Here is a 19921-nt window from a genome sequence, read left to right on the forward strand (position 1 = left end):
CCAGCAGCTCTCGGGGGGTGAGAATCCCACCCCACTGGGGGGTTAATTTCATAGAAGGCTGAACATTGGCCAGTTAAGTGCCCAAGGGCACTTAAATAGTGCAGCGTAGAAGTGATGCTTGTCTCCAACCTGTTCTCCCACCTTGTCACTCAGACTAAATCCTGGCCAATATATGGAAATAGGTTACTGGGTAAAATAAAAAGTCATTTGTAAATATATAAATAGTAAATGATAGTCAAAAGAAGAGTGGGGCCAATTGAAGGCTAAAAGGAAATCTTGTGGAGGCAGAGGGCATGGGTAAGCTACTAAATGAGCTTACACCTGTCATCACTAAAGAGAATGTTTCTAATGAAGAGGTAAAGGAAGAGGTCATAGAGAAATTGGACATAATTAAAAATAAGGAGGAGTTTGACTGTGTTAGAAAAGCTATTTCATCCAGATGGGAAGCATCCTATGCTGCTGAGGAAAGTAAGGGTGGAAATTATGGAGGCCTAGGCCACAATCTTCCAATTCTCCTTCAAAATGGCAGTGGCTTGGGGGATCTCAGGTATTTCACCCCTGTTAAACACATAGAAGAAGGGTAAACCCAGTAAATACAGGCCAGTCAGTCTAACATCAGTGGTCAGGAATTTTATTTAGAGACATCAATGTAGGACAAAATTAATTGGCACTTGGGAAAATATGGGTTAATGAATGAAAGCTAACATGGATTTATTAATGGCAAATTGTTTGACTGACTTCTTTAATGAAGTGATGGTGAGGTTTGGTGGGGGTAATGCAGTTGATGGTGTGGTATATTGTTACTGGGCTCGATATCCAGAGATTGCTCTGGGGTAATGCTCTGGGGTTCTGCATTTGAATCCCACCATGGCAGATGGTAGAATTTGAATCCAATAAAAACCTGCAATTAAAAGTCTAATGATGACCATGAAACCATTGCCAATGGTCATAAAAACCCACCTGGTTCACTAATGTCCTTTAGGGAGGGAAATCTGCCATCCTTACCTGGTCTGGCCTACATATAACTCCAGACCCACATGCCTACAACAATGTGGCTGACTCTTAAATGCCCTCTGAACAAGGGAAATTGGGAATGGGCAATAAATGTTGCCTGAACCAGCGACGTCCACATCCCAGGGACAAATAAAAGAAAAATAGAATTGTTAGCAAAATCGAAGCCCCTGGGATTAAAGGAACAGTGGCTGCATGAATTTGAAATTGGCTGAGGGAGAGAAAGTAGAAGAGTAATGATGAGGAGGTGTTCTTCACACAGGAAAGAAGTGTGTAGTGGTGACCCCAGGGGTCAGTGTTAGGACCACGGCTCTTTTGGCATATTTAGACATATGTAATGACTTGGATATAAGAGCATAATTTCAAAGTTTGCAGATGACACAAGACTATTTAGATAGCTCCTTCATGGAGATGGAACAGGTATGGTAGGCTGTATGGCCTTATTCTGTGTTGTAAGGTTCTAAGATAAAACAGGAGTCTGAAATGAGCTAAGGAATTTCATTTTTAAGCTTAAAATGACAATTGTGCTGATTGTAGACCTCTGAAAGAAAGGGTCCAATCAATTTACCAGTCATCTGAACTCTCAGAGATCAAGCATGGATTTCTGCAGTGCTAAATTTGTCACTGTTACCTTCATTTAAGCCCACAAAATGGATGCAATAGGATTAAATTTAGGTTCGTAGGATCTTGACTACATTTGATACTGAGAATGCTTATTTTTACCTTGCAGTTCTAGGTTTTAGCTTTAAATCTATAGTAAATATATTTACGTGGAACCTTATTAAACTCTACTCAAAACTGAAGATGCTCAACTTTGTACTTAAACATTCTCTTTTTTTTTATAAAGGATTCCCAGTATAATGGTACCATGAGTGGGGTTTCTAGCATGGAAAATAGTGTGACTTACGGAACAGGAATCTCCAGAGAATATCAGCATAAGAACCAGTTCAGCTCTTTTAGCGTGAAGGGGAACCGATCAATCAGTGTGCCATCACATTATCGAAAGTATTCTGGTCCACAAGGCCCACAGGGTGACAATGAAGTCTTCTATCGAGGCATGTCAAGCAGTCGAAGTGAACCAGATCTCATAAATATAGAAAATATACAGACTTTAAGAAAACTGAGAAGCAAGATTCGACCTGTAGATCGGACCAAGAGCCTTCAAATAAGGAGAAGCAAGATCCAACGTTCTTCGATGCTTCCAGATACGAAAAGTCAGGAAAATGGAAGGCTAACGTCACTGGCCTCAAAATTTCATGGTTCCCAAAGGGGAAGCTATATTCAGAGAACAATAAATGGAATGCGGTAAGCCTAATTTTGATTTAATTAAATTTCATTGTTATCACTTCCCGCTTTGCCAGCAATTGCTACCAGAAGTGTGTGGTGGACCAAGATTTCAACCCACAAACCTGAACCTGGTCCCAGCAGATGTCCCAAGGTCAACTTCATTAGAACATTTTTGGCAGGCATCCAGTAGTGGTTTTTGCCTGCATGAGGGAACAAGCCATGCTGAGGTGTGAATTTTTGCAATAATTGCAAGCAACTAAAAAAACCTACCTGCTCCCTTTCGTAAAAGATAATGGCCAGTCTTTCTTGAATAGTCAAGTTTTCTCAGAATTTAAGAACATCATTTGCCTACTGATCAGTTGCTGCAGTAGGAATGTTAGGGAGTGGGGTTAAATTTTGACAACGTTAATCAACAAAATATATGTAAAAAAAAAAAAAATTTTTGTAAAAAGAAAGCTAATGATTAAAGCACATACGAACATACAAACAAGGAGCAGGAGTAGGCCATTCAGCCCCTCAAGCCTGGTCTGCTATTTAGTAAGATCATGGCTGATATTGTAACCTGAAATCTGCACCCTACCTACCCCCATAAAAATAATTCAGTTTCACAAAGAAGGGAAAGGATGATGGTGGGGGTGGGGGGGCCTGTGGTGGTGGGGTACAAAATGCAAAATAAAAGCCTATGGACAGGATTTTCCAGTCCCACCCACTGCCAGGACTGTCCGGTCCTGCCAAAAGTCAATGGACTTTTGGTTGACTGCTGCACCCCACAAGGCGGGTCCCGCCACAGTGGGCTGGAAAATCCCAGCCTATGGGAGAATTTTCTCCTATCGGGGGGGAGGGGGTTGTGCGGGAGTGGGCGTGGGCGTGCGCGCAGCCGGTTGTCACACGCAATCGGCTGGGTGCTGCCATTTTACGTGAGCGGGCCAATTAAGGCCCACCCAGCATGACATGCGCTGAGCACTCCCTGTGCAGGCAGGGGAAGTTGTCTAAGTCGGGACCTGTGCTCTTTCACACATGTGGGTGAAAGAGCGCAGAAATCTCCCTGAGGCACAGAGCTGCCTCAGGGAGATTAGTTTTAAGTTTAAAAAATTTAATGAAGGAAAAAAAAAATCTAGGACATGTCCCCTCATGTGAAACTGGCACATGAGCTGGGCCGTGTCTATGAATTTTATTAAAAATTTTTTCAAACCTTTAAAAACCTTCATGAAATCTCAGCCCGCCAGTGGATGAGGTTCCATGAAAAATCCGAAGGCCGCCTGGGCTCTTCGTCTGCCCACCAACCTTAAGGTTGGACGGACAGCTCAGTTTATTGTTTTAATTAATAGTTAGCTGACCTCAGGCGTTTGACAGTTCGGCCAAACTGAAAACCTGAATGGCGCGTGGTGATGTCGGGACGCACGCCCGATGTCACCGCGCATTATTTTACGCCTCGGTGAACGGGCCCCGCCGCCGCTCGCCAAGCCAAAGATTCTGCCCGATGTGTTCAATTACTTCTATCATTAGCTTTCTTTGAATTAATTTTTTTTGCATCTATTTTGTTTGTTCTGCTGCATTAATAGGATCTGCAACATTGTGATTCTAACTACCATATAGCTGTAGCTGGGTACTTGCCATTTGATAGTGGCTGTATTTATTAGTGTTTGGCATCTCCTAAATACTGTATTGTTGGGGCCTGCATTGATATCTTGATGCAGTATTCAGTAGTAAACAAAAGCATGCATTTTTCAACCACCTAAGTTATATAGCTGCATGCTTCAATGTTTTCATTGTTGCATTAATCTTTCTGACCTTTTCCAGAGAATTTGATTCAGACATGGACCTACAAACAGCAGTGATGTTTTTATCCAGTAAGGATCCCAAAATCCTGTCCTATGCCTCTGCCTACATCCAGCATGAGTGCTTTAAGGAGGACAGTGCTAAAACAGCGGTAAAGTAAAATATCATAAATATCCCTTGAAACAGGAATTTTTGAACAAAATAGAATATCTAGGCTGAAAAGTAAAAGAAGTTTTCCCACTGTGGCATTTTTGACTTAAGCTTGTTAAAATTAATAAGTAAATTTTTTTTAGAAAAAAAGATTATTACAAATCTATAATTATGTACAATGTGTATATCATTTTGGTAATCGCTGAGGGATACATTTGCAATCCAGATAATTCTTGTGTATCCTAGTTCATAGATAATATATATATATATATATATATAAATGGAATGATGGGGAGTGTGGCATGTGGGGTGTTCTGTCATTGTGATTCACGATATGATTGCATGCTCTGGGGAATGGTATAATGCATCATTTCGCTGGTCCATTGCAGTTTACAGAACTTTCCTGCAGGACTTCGAGCAAACTTGAACTAATGTAATTTTGTTTAGGATCCCAAGGTGTCCCATAGCGCTTTACAGCAAATTTAAAGCGCAGAAGCAGACGATTCAGCCCAACAGGCCAAAGCTCTTTATGCTCTACACGAGCCTCTTCCCACCCTTCTTCGTCTAACCCTATGAATTAATTGTTCTTGAAGCATATATATTTGTAATGAGAAAAACATGGCTGCCAAATGTCACGCAACAAAGCCCCACATACAGCAGTGAGATATATGACCAGATAAGCCTTTCCTAATGTTGTTGAGTAAGGTATCAACATTGGGCAGGTGATCTGAAGAACTCCCTTATTTTTCTTTCAATAGTACTGCAGAATCTCACATGTCCACCTGAGAGGACTGGCAGGATTTTTATCTCATTCAAAGGAGAAGGACATGCACCTCTGATGGTGTTGCACTGTCTCATTACTGCATTGAAGTGCCAGCCTAGATTGTGTTCACTTCTATGGTATGGAGTTTGAATCCACAACCTTCTGGCTCAGGGATGAGAGTGCTGCCACTGACTGAGCCAAGGCCCTTTGGGATGTCATCTTTTTTCCAACTCCACACTGAGGTCTCCTTTCTGAGCCTCTGCATTCATTGGTGACTCATCTTCTAGATCTCTCCCTTATTAGGAAATCTTCTCCAGCCATTCATTCCATCCCAAAAGACTCTACCCTTTGATTCCAGAATATTAGTTTCCCCTCCAACATTTCTGCTGCATCATTATAAGTCAATTTTTCATCCATTATGCATGGCCCTCTCCTTTGGAACCCTTTTCTAAAACAATTTGTCTTGCTACCTCAGTCCTTAAGTTAAAAGCTTCATTTAAAACCTGGAATAAAATAGAAAATACTGGAAATAGTCAGCCGGTTTGGCAATATCTGTGATAAAAAAAAAACTTGAGCTAATGGGTGGGATTTCCCAGCCGCTGGGATCATTTGGTCTCGTTGAAAGCCGATGGACTTCTGGTTGGGCCACCGAATCCCCCATAGCGGGTCCTGCCACAGCAAGGCCAGACGTTTCCAGCCCATGTTTCATGTCTTTAATCAGAGCTCATAAACAGCCTACTTCCCAAGCTCTTAAGTTCTTGCTTCATGACCGCTTCACTTCACCCACTTTAAAAAAAAGTCTTTAAGATGTTCCATTTCTGAGAGGCTTTATCTAAATGCCAGATTTTAAACATTTGTGACTAACTGATATTCAGTATCTGATACCATGGCCAGAATATTACGCTGGGTCTGCAGGCCCATGCCCGTGAAATGACGCGCGATAATGTCGAGCATGCGTCCTAATGTCATTGCACAGTCTCGTGATGTTTCGCTCGGTGGGCAAGCGCCGGAGTTGGCTGCGCGCCCGTCAATAAATAAAAGGCGTATTAGGGCCATTAGCAAACTCATTAACTTGAAATCTAACGTTTGACAGCAGGTGAAAAGGCCAAGTGGCCTTTACATTTTTTAGGAAAGCTCATCCACGAGCATTTAATAAACATTTATTTTGGAATTAAAAACATGTCCCATCTCATGTGACAGAGTCACATGAGGGGACATATTTTATTAATTAATTTATTTTTTAAAAAAGCATTTCAGTCTCCCTGACAGAGTTGCATGCCTCAGGGAGATTGAAGTGCTCTTTTGCATGCATGCATGCACGAACTGTGCACCAGGCCCGGCTCTCCCTCTTCCCCCCCACCGCCTGCACAGGCAGCGCTTAAGCACTGCCGCTTGCGATCCCGCAGGGCGGGCCTTAATTGGCTTGCCCATAAGAAATCGCGGTGTGGAGCCGATTGCGGGTGGTGGTCGGCTGCCCAACAGCCCCTGCCCCCCCCCCCCCCCGCCAAGTCCGCCCAATGAGGAAAAAATTCTGGCCTATGTGTACGATTGTTGGGTGCTTGTAATACTTATCCTAAGTAATTAATTATGCAATATTACCTATTCAGCTAGAATAAATAAATAATGTGGTTTCCAGATTTACAGAATGGGTGCAATTCCCCAGCTACTGAGCCTCTTGAGAATCAAAAATGACAACATTCAACAATCTGTCTGTGGAGCTCTTCGAAATGCAGTCTACAAGAACACCACCAACAAGCTTGAAGTAAAGAAAAATGGTGGACTCAAACAAATACTTCAGCTCCTGAGAGAAACAAATAATCAAGAAACACAGAAGCAAATTACTGGTACAAACTTCTGTTTAATTGGAGGACCTCTTATAGAGTATATCTTATCCCCTATTCCTCTGGTACCTTCTTTTTAAGCACCTCATCTTTTTTCTGTTCTTCCTGTTTCTAAACATGTATTTATCAGCTGAAAATGACTTAAATACCAAATATAGGCCTAAACATGCATTTTTGTGCTGAAAAAATTGGGTCGTCTTATACACGGGGTTGACTTGTACACTATACTGTAGGTCATATGGTCACTTGGGATTTAATTATTGGAGATGGATAATGATGCTGGGATGTATAATTCTATTGACACAAATCATGTAGCATCAGTAATCTCAGGTGGTTAACAGATCTATTAACGCTACACTTTCTGCATATCTCCTGGCTATTATTAATTGGCCAAGCTTTTAGAACTTCCATCAGGAATGGGAGCTTTCTTGGCGCACAGTGCAATCAAATATTGCCTACTGCTTTAGGTCTCTGGCCTTCTGCAGGTTATGAAAGTTGATAAAAGGTACACTATTAATCCATACAGAATTAATAAAAACATATACAATAAAACAAAGCGTTGGAAAAACTCAGCAGGTCTGGCAGCATCTGTGGCAAGAAAAACAGAGTTAATGTTTCGAGTCCAATATGACTCTTTTTCCGAACTCTAGTTCGGAAGATCCTGCTGGACCTGCTGAGTTTTTCCAGCATTTTCTGTTTTTATTTTAGATTTCCAGCATCTGCAGTATTTTGCTTCTATTATAATAAAAGCATAGCCTATTATACCTATTTACTATATTAATACCATTAGTGTTTAGGAAACATATAATAGTCTAGAAGGACACCAGTGCCTGCCAACTTCGCGTTTGCATTCATTGCCAGGCAACAAGTAGTCCAATTCACTTAAATAGTCAGTTCATGATGTAGACTGTTAAATGTTGTGTTCTACTGTAGAAGTTTGCCACTGTCAATGACTTGCATATAGACTGTTGTTAATTGATTTATATAATAGAATTGATACCTGAAGTTGTACAGGCTGTAGGTGTTCTTTGGCCAAGATCTCTGTTCCATAAAAATAGTTGAAAGAAAACTGTTTTAAGAGTGAGACACGGGGGAAAAAGATGAGGATGCGCAAAAAATGTTACTTTATAAACCCCAGCGATTGCTCTAGTTTGTAACTGAGATATTCATTTTGCTAATTATTTTTCATGTTATTAGGACTTTTATGGAACCTTTCATCATGTGAGAACCTCAAGCAGGACCTGATTAATGATGCTTTGCCGGTCCTGACCGAATCGGTCATTATTCCATATGCTTCTGAGGAGTATGAAGACCAAAAAACTAAGAAGTCAGAGGTTTTCCACAATGCTACAGGATGTTTAAGGTATGTTAGTCATCATTTCATTGGTGGGGGAAATAAGACTCAAATATTTGTGTAATTAATCATGTAAAATACATCATTTGTGACAGTATTATTTAAAAAAATGGTTCCCCTTCCACAGTTAAGTATGCCAGTGCTATGGTCTGTTAAGAGTAGGGAGTAAGAGTCTTCCCTAACCAATGTGACCAACTGTCCCTTACTTTATGGGAACATCCTGTATCTGAGTCCACTGGCCCATGTCCGTGTCTGCATGGTGCCGGGACGCTGTCTCTCCTGCCTTTCGGAGCTTTAAGATTCGTGCATGTGCAGTACCCATTGACATCCTGCCTGCGTGCACTGGCAGCACTCCTCACCACCACCCCCTACCCCACTCCACTCCACACACACACACACACACACACACACACACACACCTCCCCTCCCCCCCCCCCACTCCCCTTCTCCAACTCTCTCAGCCTGGCAGCAACCCCTGCCTCCAGTCTTAGTGTCCCTGCGAAAGAGTCCCTTAAATTTTTAACCTGGAGTTGGTCAACCTTGTGTCTAACAACTAGGAGTGCTGCTCTGAAATTATCCAGTAGGGCAAGCGTTGTCCAATACATTAGCTACTAGCCACATGTGGCAAATTGGGAATCCAAATGTGGTTAATCGAATTTTTGATCTAAAGTACAAAAAGAAAGCATTAAACACCCAAATAATTAAAGCAAACTACTGTGGTCGCTGGAAATCCAAGGTAAAAACAAAGTGCTGGAAAAACCCAGCAGGCCTGGTTGCGTCTGCGGCGAAAGAAACAGAGGTAACATTTTGTGTTGGAGAACGACACTTCTTCAGCGGACAAACTTTCCCGCCTACGCCTCAGGAATGAAAATACTATGGGAGTAGGAGGAGGTGACATGGATTCTGGATCGCAAAGTCAGGAAATGGCCCGACTCGCATTTCCTAACGCAAGATCCAGTCCAGAGTGGGGAGGTTAAGTGCGTGGGCAAAAATTAGGCAGATGGGGTATAATGTAAGGTTATGCACTTCAGAGAAAGAAAAGCAAAATATTGTTTAAATGGAGAGAGACTGGAGAAGTTTTGCAGCACCGAGGGATGCCCTTGTACATGAAACACAATATTGGCATCCTGGTACAGTAGGCAAGAGGGATGGAGTATAAAAATAAGGAAGAATTTTGCTCTTGGCATGTGGGATGGGCGGAGGTGGTCGGATAGCGGACTGCCACCCACGATCGGCAGCGTTCTGCGATTTTACAAGGGCGGGCCAATTAAGGCCCACCCGGCGTGATCTACGGCTTGGGAGTGAACGTGAAGGGGTGGGCGGGAGGCAGAGTGTCCACCGGGTCCAATGGCGACCCGGCGGCCAATTCAAATGCGGCCTCAGCAGCCCCTAGAAGGCTGCCATCGAGGGAACGGAAATCCTGTGAATGGAAACCGTGGCAGGTGGACACGGTAGGCGGGAGGGCAGGCTGGCAGGGCAGTGGGCCCCGCTTTTCTCGGACGGGTATCTCGCAGCCCTTCTGGAGGAGGTGGCAGCTAGGAGAGAAACCCTTGTCCCCAGGGACGGGAGGAGGAGGCCCACCCCCGCCTCACCAAAAAGGCCTGGAGGAGGTGGTATCCAGAGTCAGCAGCCGTGACGTCATGAGGCGCACATGGGTGCAGTGCCGCAAGCGCTTCAACAATCTCCTGCGACCGGGAAGGGTGAGTACCCGTGTTGGCATGGGTCACTTTGCAAAACAGGTAAGAGCTGCCCACCCCCCTCATAGGTGTTAAGAGTGTGAGTGGCAAATGTCAATGAGGCAGCATATGGCCAAGGGCTGAGTGCCTTGCAGCTCCAGGCTCAAGAATCGGCTGAGCCCTGCAAGTTATTGCTCAGGTGAGGTTGGCCAGGCTGCAATGGCGCTACAGGTAGAGTGTGGACTAATCAATGCTCCTCTGCTCTTGCGGGAGAAAACATCCCATAACAATGCAGAGAGGCCGCAGACTGGCGGGGAACCCCCCCATATCTCCTCATCCTCTCGCCATACGAGCAGGAGGCCCTGGAGCTGCAGAGGCGCCTTGCACCTCAGCCAAGCAGCCGTGGTGAGGTTAGGGTGCCAGAAAGAGGTAACAATACAGTGCACTGAGGTGAGAATGTCAGTTATTGCAACCATTGTAGTGTAGTCTCTTTACTGATATGAGCCTCAAACCTGGAATCTTGAACCTCAAAAGACGAGGGCACCATCATACATGTCTCTGTCTCACCCAGGGTGCCAGGCATGCACAATAACAGTGTCATAACTTAAACTAATGAAATGTCCTTCTCCCTTTTAGGCTTACCAGCAGCCATTCGTTATGAGGAGCCTGAAGGCCCACCCTTGACCCCAGAGGGCCAACATACTCACCACACATCTGCGTCACACTCTCTCTGTCAAGCAGGCACCAGCGCAGATACCAGCACCTCAGCGGGCATAACACCGATGTGTAGTTTATCGATGCACTTCACATTTGCTTGAGGTGCAAGCGGAAGCAGAGATTGTCCAGAGCGCCAGCAGTTGGAGGACTGCTGGGGACCAGGATAATGCTCAGTCGATGGCTGATGATGGGCCTCTGGAGTCACCCCTGATGCAGCAGATGCTGAATGCCCAGCAGGGTGTGTGGGAGGATCTGGTGGAGATACATGAGGGAATGAGTGCCATGGTGTCAGTTGTGGAGGAACCCCTGCAGAGCATAAGCACTGCATTGACCCTCATGGCCGAGCACAGCCTCCTCCATGGAGAGAGTGGCAACTCTCATGGAGAGACTCCTCCAGGGACTCAATCAGGGGTTACTTGGGGGTGTGCTCGGACCTGCAAGCCCTCACACTGGCAATGACCTCAGGTGGTCAGTGTGGGTTTTGGATTGGGCACCCAACATCCCAGCTAGGTGCGCATCCATCAGTGGTGAGCAGGGAGGTCCAAAGTGACCTCATCTTGGCACATAAGTTGCTGATCGTCTCTGCGGGCTCCTTTCTGGGTATTCCGGATGACGGCAGCAGCTCCTCCATCCCTCTGCCAGTTACCATGGCATCTGACGAGGCTGTGGTGACTGGGGAGATGCCAGCCATGGCCCTGGTCTCTCCCTCCCAGGTGGGACCAGCACGGGCTCCATGGGCCAGAGGAAGCCCGCCAAAGTCATCAAGGCCAACAAGACAGCAGAGTGAGCAGGCTGTCTCCAATATCAGTGCCGGCGAAGGGGGAGCACCTAGATGTAGCACCCACAAGTGAAAACTTAAAGCACCTTAAGCACAACACGGACTTATTACGGGTGATATTTGATTCCCCCGTTTTTTCTTTTTTTAACGGTGTGATGGAAAACACCAGTTAATGTTAATTTCTGCAGTGTTTCACATTCCCAAGTAACTGAGATGTTATTTTGTGCAACTGGCCTCTGTATGCTTCATTTGTCCTGTAGGTGCAGGGTAAGCCATGCTGTTATGATCAATATGTGTCTCCTGAAACTTTATTGCACAGGCACAGGGTGTATGTTGTTGGCCAAGGAACTGGTCCTGTCAGGGTAGAATATGGAGCCTGTAGCCCTGGCATGTGGTAATGGTTCTTTTTTGGTCGGCTAGCTGAAGGAATGTTGGATCAAAGCATCCCAGGTGTCCCTGCTTCCCTGGAGGTTCCCCAGTTCAGCGTCTATGCCCCCAGCATTCTCCTCACCGTGCTCGCCCTCAGACTCACTACTGAACTCATCATCTGTTGCCTGTGCAGCTGCGTCAAGAACTTCTTCGTCCACTGCGCACCACCCCCCCCCCCCCGCCCCCTTTCCAGTGCCAGATTGTGGAGAGCGCAGCATGCAACCGCTATCAGTGACACACGATCTGGGGGGTATTGCAATGCATCTCTGGAGGGTTCAGACATCAGAAGCGCATCTTGAGAAGACCGATGGTTCTCTCCACCACAGCCCTTGTGGAGGCGTGGCTCCTATTGTACTGCTGCTCAGCTTCTGTTCTTGGATGGTGGAGAGGTGTCATGAGCCACCTTTTGAGGGGATAGCCCTTGCCACCCATCCAGTCGGGCTAGAGCACTGAAGAGCCCCGGCACCTGGGAGTGTCTGAGGATGTAGGCATCGTGGGAGCTGCCTGGGTACCTTGCACAGACTTGTAGAATCAGCATCTTGTGATCACACACTATCTGCACGTTCATGGAGTGGAAGCCCTTTCTGTTGACGAGGGCACCGGGCTCACCCGCTGGCGCCTTGATGGCCACATGTGTACAGTCTATTGCACCCTGGACGCGGGGGAAGCCAGCAATCAGGGCAAAGCCTCAGGCTCGCTGTGTCTGACTGGCATCGTCTGTATGGAAATGAATGAAAGTCAGTGCACGACTGAACAAAGTATCTGTCACCAGTTGACGCAACTGTGGACAGCTGATTGGGAGTCTCCACAAAGATCCCCCGCTGACCCCCGGAATTGAAGTTGAGGGCCACTTTGACCGTCAGTGCTTCTGGCATGGGGTGTCCACCCAGACGGTCGGAATTGATCTCAGGGCCGATCCCCTGACAGATAGAGGTCACTGTCTCCCTTGAGAAACATTGAACTTCAGACATATTGAGGTAGCTGCATCACCACCTGTAAACTCCTGGTGTCTTTTGCAGCCCCTTCCACCTTGGACTTGCTGTTGGCCCTGCGCCACTTGTGCCTGCGCCTCCTTTCACAGGTCGCTCCCCTGAAAGCTGAATAGGGACACCTGGCCTCCTCCACCTCCTGGCACTCTCTTCCTCTGAGGAGGAGGTGCCTCCATCAGAGACCACAATCCCCGTTACCAGGATAAGGGAAAGCTGACTGATACCTGGAAGGCCCCACGCAGTGTGAATCTCCCGGGGGCCTGCAAAACAACACCTGAGTCCTGAACCGAAGCCTCTAAATTCTCTGAATAGAGCTCTGAAGCAAGATGAAGCTGTCCTGTTCACAGAAGCAACCAGCAGCAAGTGATATCCTGCACTCCTCACTAATCACTTTGACAAGGCCACTGACTCCTCTTATCCCACCCGTGGATGAGGTTTTGCAAATTGTGGCCAGCCCGCCAGCCCATTTTGCCTGTTTGATGGCCTAAAAATTGCATGGGCTATGTAAAGTTGGAGACAGTTGGTGTCGCAAAGGCCTTAACTGGCCACTTAATTCATGGTGGGTGGGCCTCCGTCTCCATCATGCGCCCATCTAGCGAAATATCGCGAGAGTACGCGTTGATGTCGGCACACTCAGCTGACATCAATGCGCTTTATTTAACACTCGAGTGGGTCAGGAGCTAAAAATAGTACTGTGTATAGTTTTGGCCTTTGAGGGATATACTTGAATTGGACACAGCTCACATGGATTTCTGGTCTGAAGGGGTTATCTTATGAGGAAAGATTGAGGTGGTTGGACCTGTACTCATTGGAGTTTAGAAGAATGAGAGGTGATTTTATTGAAATATATAATGTTCTGAGAGAGCTTAGCAGGGTTGATGCTGAGAGGATGTTTCCCTTTGGGGAATCTGGAACAAGGGGACAAATTTTCATACATAGTACATATCTACATAAACAGGACTGTTTTTCTGGGGTTTTATTTGTGATGGGATTGGTTGGCTCAATTGGCATAATTCAAATGGCGACACAATGAAAGAGTCATAGAGTCATAGAGGTCTACAGCACAGAAAAAGGCCCATCAAGCCTGTGCCAGTCAAACAAGTACCTAACTATTCTAATCCCATTTTCCAGCACTAGGCCCATAGCCTTGTATGCCATGGCAACACAAGTGCATATCCAAATATTTCTAAAATGTTATGAGGAACAAAAAAAACAAAGAAGTTATTATTTCATTAATATTAGTTATGAAAGCTTTGGAGGTGTTGTCTCTTTTTGCACTCTGTGAAATAAAAACAGAAAATGTGGGAAATATTCAGATGGCCTCAATGAAGGGTTCCTCTATACCAAAATGCAATCTGCCTTTTATCTTTCAAATACTAATGGCAAATCATGGCCTGTTGTCTATTTCTAGTATTTGTTAAATTTGAGCTTTCAGGGTTTTTTTAATGTCTTGTATGTTACAGAATATGAGATAATATGGAAAAAGTGTAATTTTCCTTCTTCACCTGGACAGATTATATGGAGAGCTGGTGTAAACAATTTAAGTTCCAGCATGGGTCAGATGACGACCCTTCAAGTAATTAGTGATGAATGCTTTGGGGGAAATTGTGCCTTTCCCAAGCTCAGAATTTATAGCCAGCAAAGTACTTTCAAAGTTGAGTTTCTGTTATCATGTTAGAAAATGGAAAAAAGTACATGTGAAAGATATTTTGAGTACATAATACAGATGTAAATTATTGCCCAGAATTAATCAATAAATATCAAAACAAGGGAAGGAAATCTGCCATCGTTACCTGATCTGACCTACATGTGACTCCAGACCCACAGCAAAGGCCTCTGAAATGGCCTAGCAAGCTACTCAGTTGTATCAAAACCACTTTAAAGTCCGCAAAAAGGAATAAAACTGGACGGATTACCCGGCATCGACCTAGGCACTAGAAATGACAATGGCAAACCCAGCCCTGTCGATCTTACAAAATCATCCTTACTAAAATCTGGGAGTTTGTGCCAAAATCGGGAGAGCTGTCCCATAGGTTAGCCAAGGAACAGCCTAACAGTCATACTCAAGGAATACCTTACACGAAAATGTCCCATACACCACCATCACCATCCCTGGGGATATCCTGTCCACCAACAGGACAGACCCACCAGAGGTGATGGCTCAGTGGTATACTGAGTCAGGAGGGAGTTACCTGGGAGTTCTCAACAGTGACTTGGGACCTTATGAAATTTCATGACATTAGGTCAATCATGGACAAGGAAACCTCCTGCTGGTTAGCACCTACTTCACCCCACCAGCTGATGAATCAGTACTCCTCTGTGTTGAACACCACTTGGAGGAAGCACTGAGAGTGGCAAGGGCACAGAATGTACTCTGGCTGGAGGGCTTCAATGTCCATCATCAGGAGTAGCTTGGTTGCACCACTACTGACTGAGCTCGCCGAGTCCTAAAAGACACAGCTGCCAGACTGGGTCTGCGGCAGGTGGTGAGGGAACCAAAAAGATGGAAAAGCCTATTTGACCTCGTCCTCATCAACCTACCTGTCACAGATGCTGTTGCTGCTGGCAGTATTGATGGGACTGATCACTGCACAGTCCTTGTGGAGACAAAGTCCCGTGTTGTGTGGCACTACCAACATGCTAAGGTGGAATAGGTTTCGATCATCTTCCGATTAGGTGCTTTACAGCCTTCCAGACTTCACATTGAGTTCAACAACTTCAGACCATGAGCTCTGTCATCCATCTTTACCCCTTTTTTGATCCAACTTTTTAAAATTAATTTTTATTTATTTTTATTTATTTACTCTTTTTTTATCCTTTCTCCCCCACCACCCCACAGGGCTATCTGTCCCTTGTTTCTATGTTGTGCTTTCACAGAGCACTGACCCTTGTTCTGCTCGTAACACATTCTGCTATCTTACCTTTATGCCACTATCAGCACCTTATTTAGTCTTTAACACTACCATTAATACTCCCTTTGTGCTGTGTCCATGACACCCTTGTCAATCTCTCCTTAGCTCCCACCTATCCCTGACCTTCTATCTTGCTCCACCCCCTCATAAACAGTGGACGGAATTGTCCCAGATTTGCATGAAGTGCGATAGCGGGCGGGAGATTGATGTTTTACCCACCAGCCGCAATAGCAGCTTTTCACAATGTCTCGTCTCGGCCCTGCCTCATTAATCATGCATTCCCAGATAGCGTGCCGCTTAGATGGTGGGTAGCTTTCATTAGCCTTTGCCTCGCTGCTTCGTCATGCCGGGTGCCACATTTTAACGTGGAGCCACACACTTACCTCTGTGCTTCCAGTCCAAGACTACTGCACAGAAGGCATGGCACCGAATGGCAAGAAGACTGCAGGCACAGTTTAATGACACAATCCTCAAGCACCTTTTGGATGCCGTGAAGACCTCCCATGATGTCCTCTACCCCTGCTCTGGCCACAGGAGGGGCAGCAACACGACCACTCTGGCTTGGTAGGAAATGGCAGTGATGGTCAGTGACAATGCTGCACAAAAGAGTTTGGCCATCCAATGCAGATAGAGGATGAATGATCTCATCCATGCCGCCAGGGTAAGGCAACCATCTCATCATGCTAAACTCTCACATTCACAAGCCCATCACACATTCACTGGCATCTCACTCACTGCCAACTCAAAGGACATCACCACTCACTGTCTCACACACACCCTCACATCTCCATTTGGCCTCATACTCCTCTGGAGACTGCCTCCTCAGCCCTCACCATCTTCAGGTCACTTGCACAAATCAAAATGTGCCCCCACACACACCTTGGGATACCCATTTCCCCAGTACAAAATTTGCCCTGCAGCCTCATCCCTTGCCTGAGGCCGCTTCAACCCCTTCCCCAAGCAAGCCCTAGCCCTGCAGCAGTTAAAGGGCCAACCCGCCTTATAGCTGGTCCGGTAGGTAGAAACCTACCTGTGAGCCCCCCTAAAAGCCATGTGGTGCTGTCTGTGAAGCCTGGCGCTGATGACCGCGAGTGCTGCCCGAGGCAAGGTAGGAAAAGAAACCTTGAAGTCCCAAGTGAAGTGCAGCTCACCAGGTGCAGGTTGCTTATGTACAGTTGCGAAACACATGGGACAGGATTTTCTGTGCCTGTTGGCATTGGGCATATTTGGTGGCGTGAGTTAACAATATGGTGAGAAGGCCAAAAATTGGCTTCACGAGGTCGTGAAACCAGTTTGCGATCATCTGCTCAGCCTGTTGATGGCTGGCTGCGTTCCCTGCCATCGGATATTGGAAACCTCATTGTAATACATCAGTATATTATTATAAGGACTCATCACCCACCCCCCTCCACCCAAAGCTGGATCATCCGCCCATGTCAGCGTGAAAACACACCAGTGCAGAAAACGTCTTGACCACTGTGATGTGCAAAAGTCAGGACTTACTGCCAGGGCTTGCTCACATCGTGAATGTTTGAGGGGAAGATGCTGGAGCCCAACAGCAATCGGGTCTTGGAGGAACATCCATGACATGCTGGGTAGATTCTCATGGACATGGCTCTACTGCGAAACTGCTCACAGAAGTTGGAAAGTCACCTTTGATGCTCACAATGGATGATGGTCGAGTGGGTGGGAGGGGAAGGTTTAGGATCAACTGGGAGAGGAAGGGGTGTTGGGGATGCTGAGGTTGGGATGGGGGAATGAAGGTGTTGGGGGGGTGAAGTTGAGAGGGGGGGGCAATGAAGTTGTCAGTGGGGTGGAAGTACGGGTGGGCGAGATCAAGTGCTGCATGGGGTATGTGATCATTGGGTGGGTGGAGATGCAGGTCAGTTCAGAAGGACAACCGAAAGTGAACCCCAGCTGGCAGCATTGAAAATGCTCAGGACATTGAAGTGAGTATGAAACATGAAAGATCCGCGTGCATGGGAGAGTGCTTGCATGATGCTCCGAAAGGCCCTGCAATACACACTTCTATCACCAGAATGACTCGCTGGCCAGCTGCTCCCTCTGTGGTGACGGAAGATAAGTTTGAGGGACTCACAGGCAAAGGGGATTCAGAGGGAGAGGACAGCCTCTGAGATTCCTGTATGGATGACCGAGGTGTGTCCAGCTGCTGCTCCTCTTCCCTTTGGGTGCCCGGGGGTCCCAGACTGACTCCCTGAGGGGAAGGACCACCTGGAGGGACAGTGAATTGTCCTGTGTGATGTCGAGATGGCCCATTTCCCCCTCACGGTGCCACTGTAGAAACTCACCCAAAGCTAACACGATGGAGTACAGGTCTGCACACATCTCTGCTTTCTACTGAACCAGGGCCTCCATGGCATGCTCCCCATGAGACCTCCATACGTGCACATGTGGGCATTTATTCATCAGACAGCAGTGGATGCACTCCTCCGACTCACATGCCACTCTGCTGAAGACTTCCAAGAGCTTCGTGTGATGCTCCCCTGCCTTCTGTTGACTCTCCACAATGAGTTGGAAGGCTAAATCTATAGGCTTGTCATCTGACTCGGACCTCACAGATGCCTGATCTCCAGCAGTCCTCCAAGTGTCGGGGAGCTTGCACGAACCTGCCTCCCTCCTGCTGTGGATATGTGCGGTGACCACCAGATTGTGAACCCAAGCCTGCTCTAGATCTAGGTCCCACCGAGATGTGTGTCACTGCGCTGGTGGACGTTGCGGGTAAGCGCTGTGATGGGTCTTTCAGGCTGCTTATTTCCAACTCTTTAATCGAGGAGGTGTCCTCTCGGCTGGAGGTGAGGACGCAGATGGAGCAGAGGGTCTGACTGGCTGAGGGTGTTGGTCACTTGTCAGAGCTCCCTGTGAACCAAAATAGAGATAAGTAGTGCATGGCAGCAGAGTGAAAAGCAGGAGAAAGAGCACTCACATTTTTGTTGAGAGGGATGATGTGGTGCAGGATCCTTATGAGGGTTAGCACCGCCAACCTCATTATCAGCGCAGGCACACTCCATGGCCTTACCAATCAGTGCGATGGCACATGTCTCAAAGTGAGTGAGGGTCACTTCACCCCCAGTCTGGGACCTCTTTCTGCTCATATGAGGAAGTTTCTCCTGCATGAAAACAGATGGAGAGTGTTAGCAGGATGTATGGCACTGCTTGGAATGTCTGTGTGGTGAGCTGAGCCATGGACAGGATGAGGACACGAGCTCTAGAGGGGATGAACTGATGAAGATGTGAGGGTGTGTGTGAGAGAGTTAGTGTTGTTTTCCCTTGATGTGTGAGACCCTTGTGGATGTGTGATGTGTTTGAGAGTGCGTGAGTTGAAAGTGATGAGAAGAATGAGTTACCCTGGCGGAATGGATGAGACCATTCATCCTGTAGTGGCACCGGGTGGCTGTCCTCTTTTGCAGGGCGTTGGTGCTGATCACTGCTGCCACTGCCTCCCAAGCCAGATTAGTGAGGTTGCTGCCCAACCTGCGGCCAGAGCGGGGGTAGAGGACATCACGGCGGGCCTCCTCGGCATTCAAAAGGCGCTCGAGAGACGCATCATTGAACCTGGGGGCTGCAGTCTTTTTGCCTTCCTGGGCCATGTCCTTTGCAGCAGTCATGTGCTGGAAGCACTGAGAGGTGTGCATGCGACTGGACTTTAAATCTGGGGTCTGGCATGCTGAAGTAGCGAGGTGATGGCATGGTGGACGAATAAGAGCCTGTGCGCCATGGAAATGCTCCGTTTCCCAGGAATGCATAATTAATGCAGTGGGTTTAGGACGAGACGGTGTGAAAAGCCCCCATTGCCGCCAGCGGGTAAAACGTCGTGTTACCCACCTACTACTACTTTTGGTGCAATCCAGGGATGATTCTGCCTGTGGGCGTACAATCACACCGACATGCTCAGATGAGAGAACGTGGGGGGATGGTTCCATCGAGCTGGGTTTATAATGATGTGCAGATATATTACAATGAGGCTCCTGATGTGCGACCGGGGGGGGGGGTGGGGAAGCACGACCCATCATTGACGGGCAGAGCGGATGATTGCAAACCGGTTTCAGGATGTCGTGAACTTGATGTTTGGCCTTCTCACCATATTGTCCGCTCGCGTTGCCAAAAACGCCCAATGCCAGTGGGCATGGAAAATTCCCCCCAGTGTTAAATCCATATTTCTACTTCTCTTTATCTCTGAAGAAGAGTTACATGGACTTGACATGTTAACTCCGTTT

At 46.7% G+C, this 19921-nt stretch overlaps 1 protein-coding gene across 2 annotated transcripts in view; it reads left to right on the forward strand.

The window, feature by feature from the left end:
* The window catches only part of LOC121281772 (plakophilin-1), a 108702-nt gene that overhangs the window by 25694 nt on the left and 63087 nt on the right, over positions 1-19921 (forward strand). For both annotated transcript variants that reach the window (XM_041194737.1, XM_041194736.1), the window contains exons 3-6: positions 1859-2316; positions 4099-4228; positions 6627-6834; positions 8029-8194. In XM_041194737.1, the coding sequence (XP_041050671.1) occupies positions 1859-2316; positions 4099-4228; positions 6627-6834; positions 8029-8194 (962 nt within the window). The remainder of the gene's footprint in view (positions 1-1858; positions 2317-4098; positions 4229-6626; positions 6835-8028; positions 8195-19921) is intronic.

Source organism: Carcharodon carcharias, chromosome 9, assembly GCF_017639515.1.
Source record: "Carcharodon carcharias isolate sCarCar2 chromosome 9, sCarCar2.pri, whole genome shotgun sequence".
Lineage (NCBI taxonomy): Eukaryota > Metazoa > Chordata > Chondrichthyes > Lamniformes > Lamnidae > Carcharodon > Carcharodon carcharias.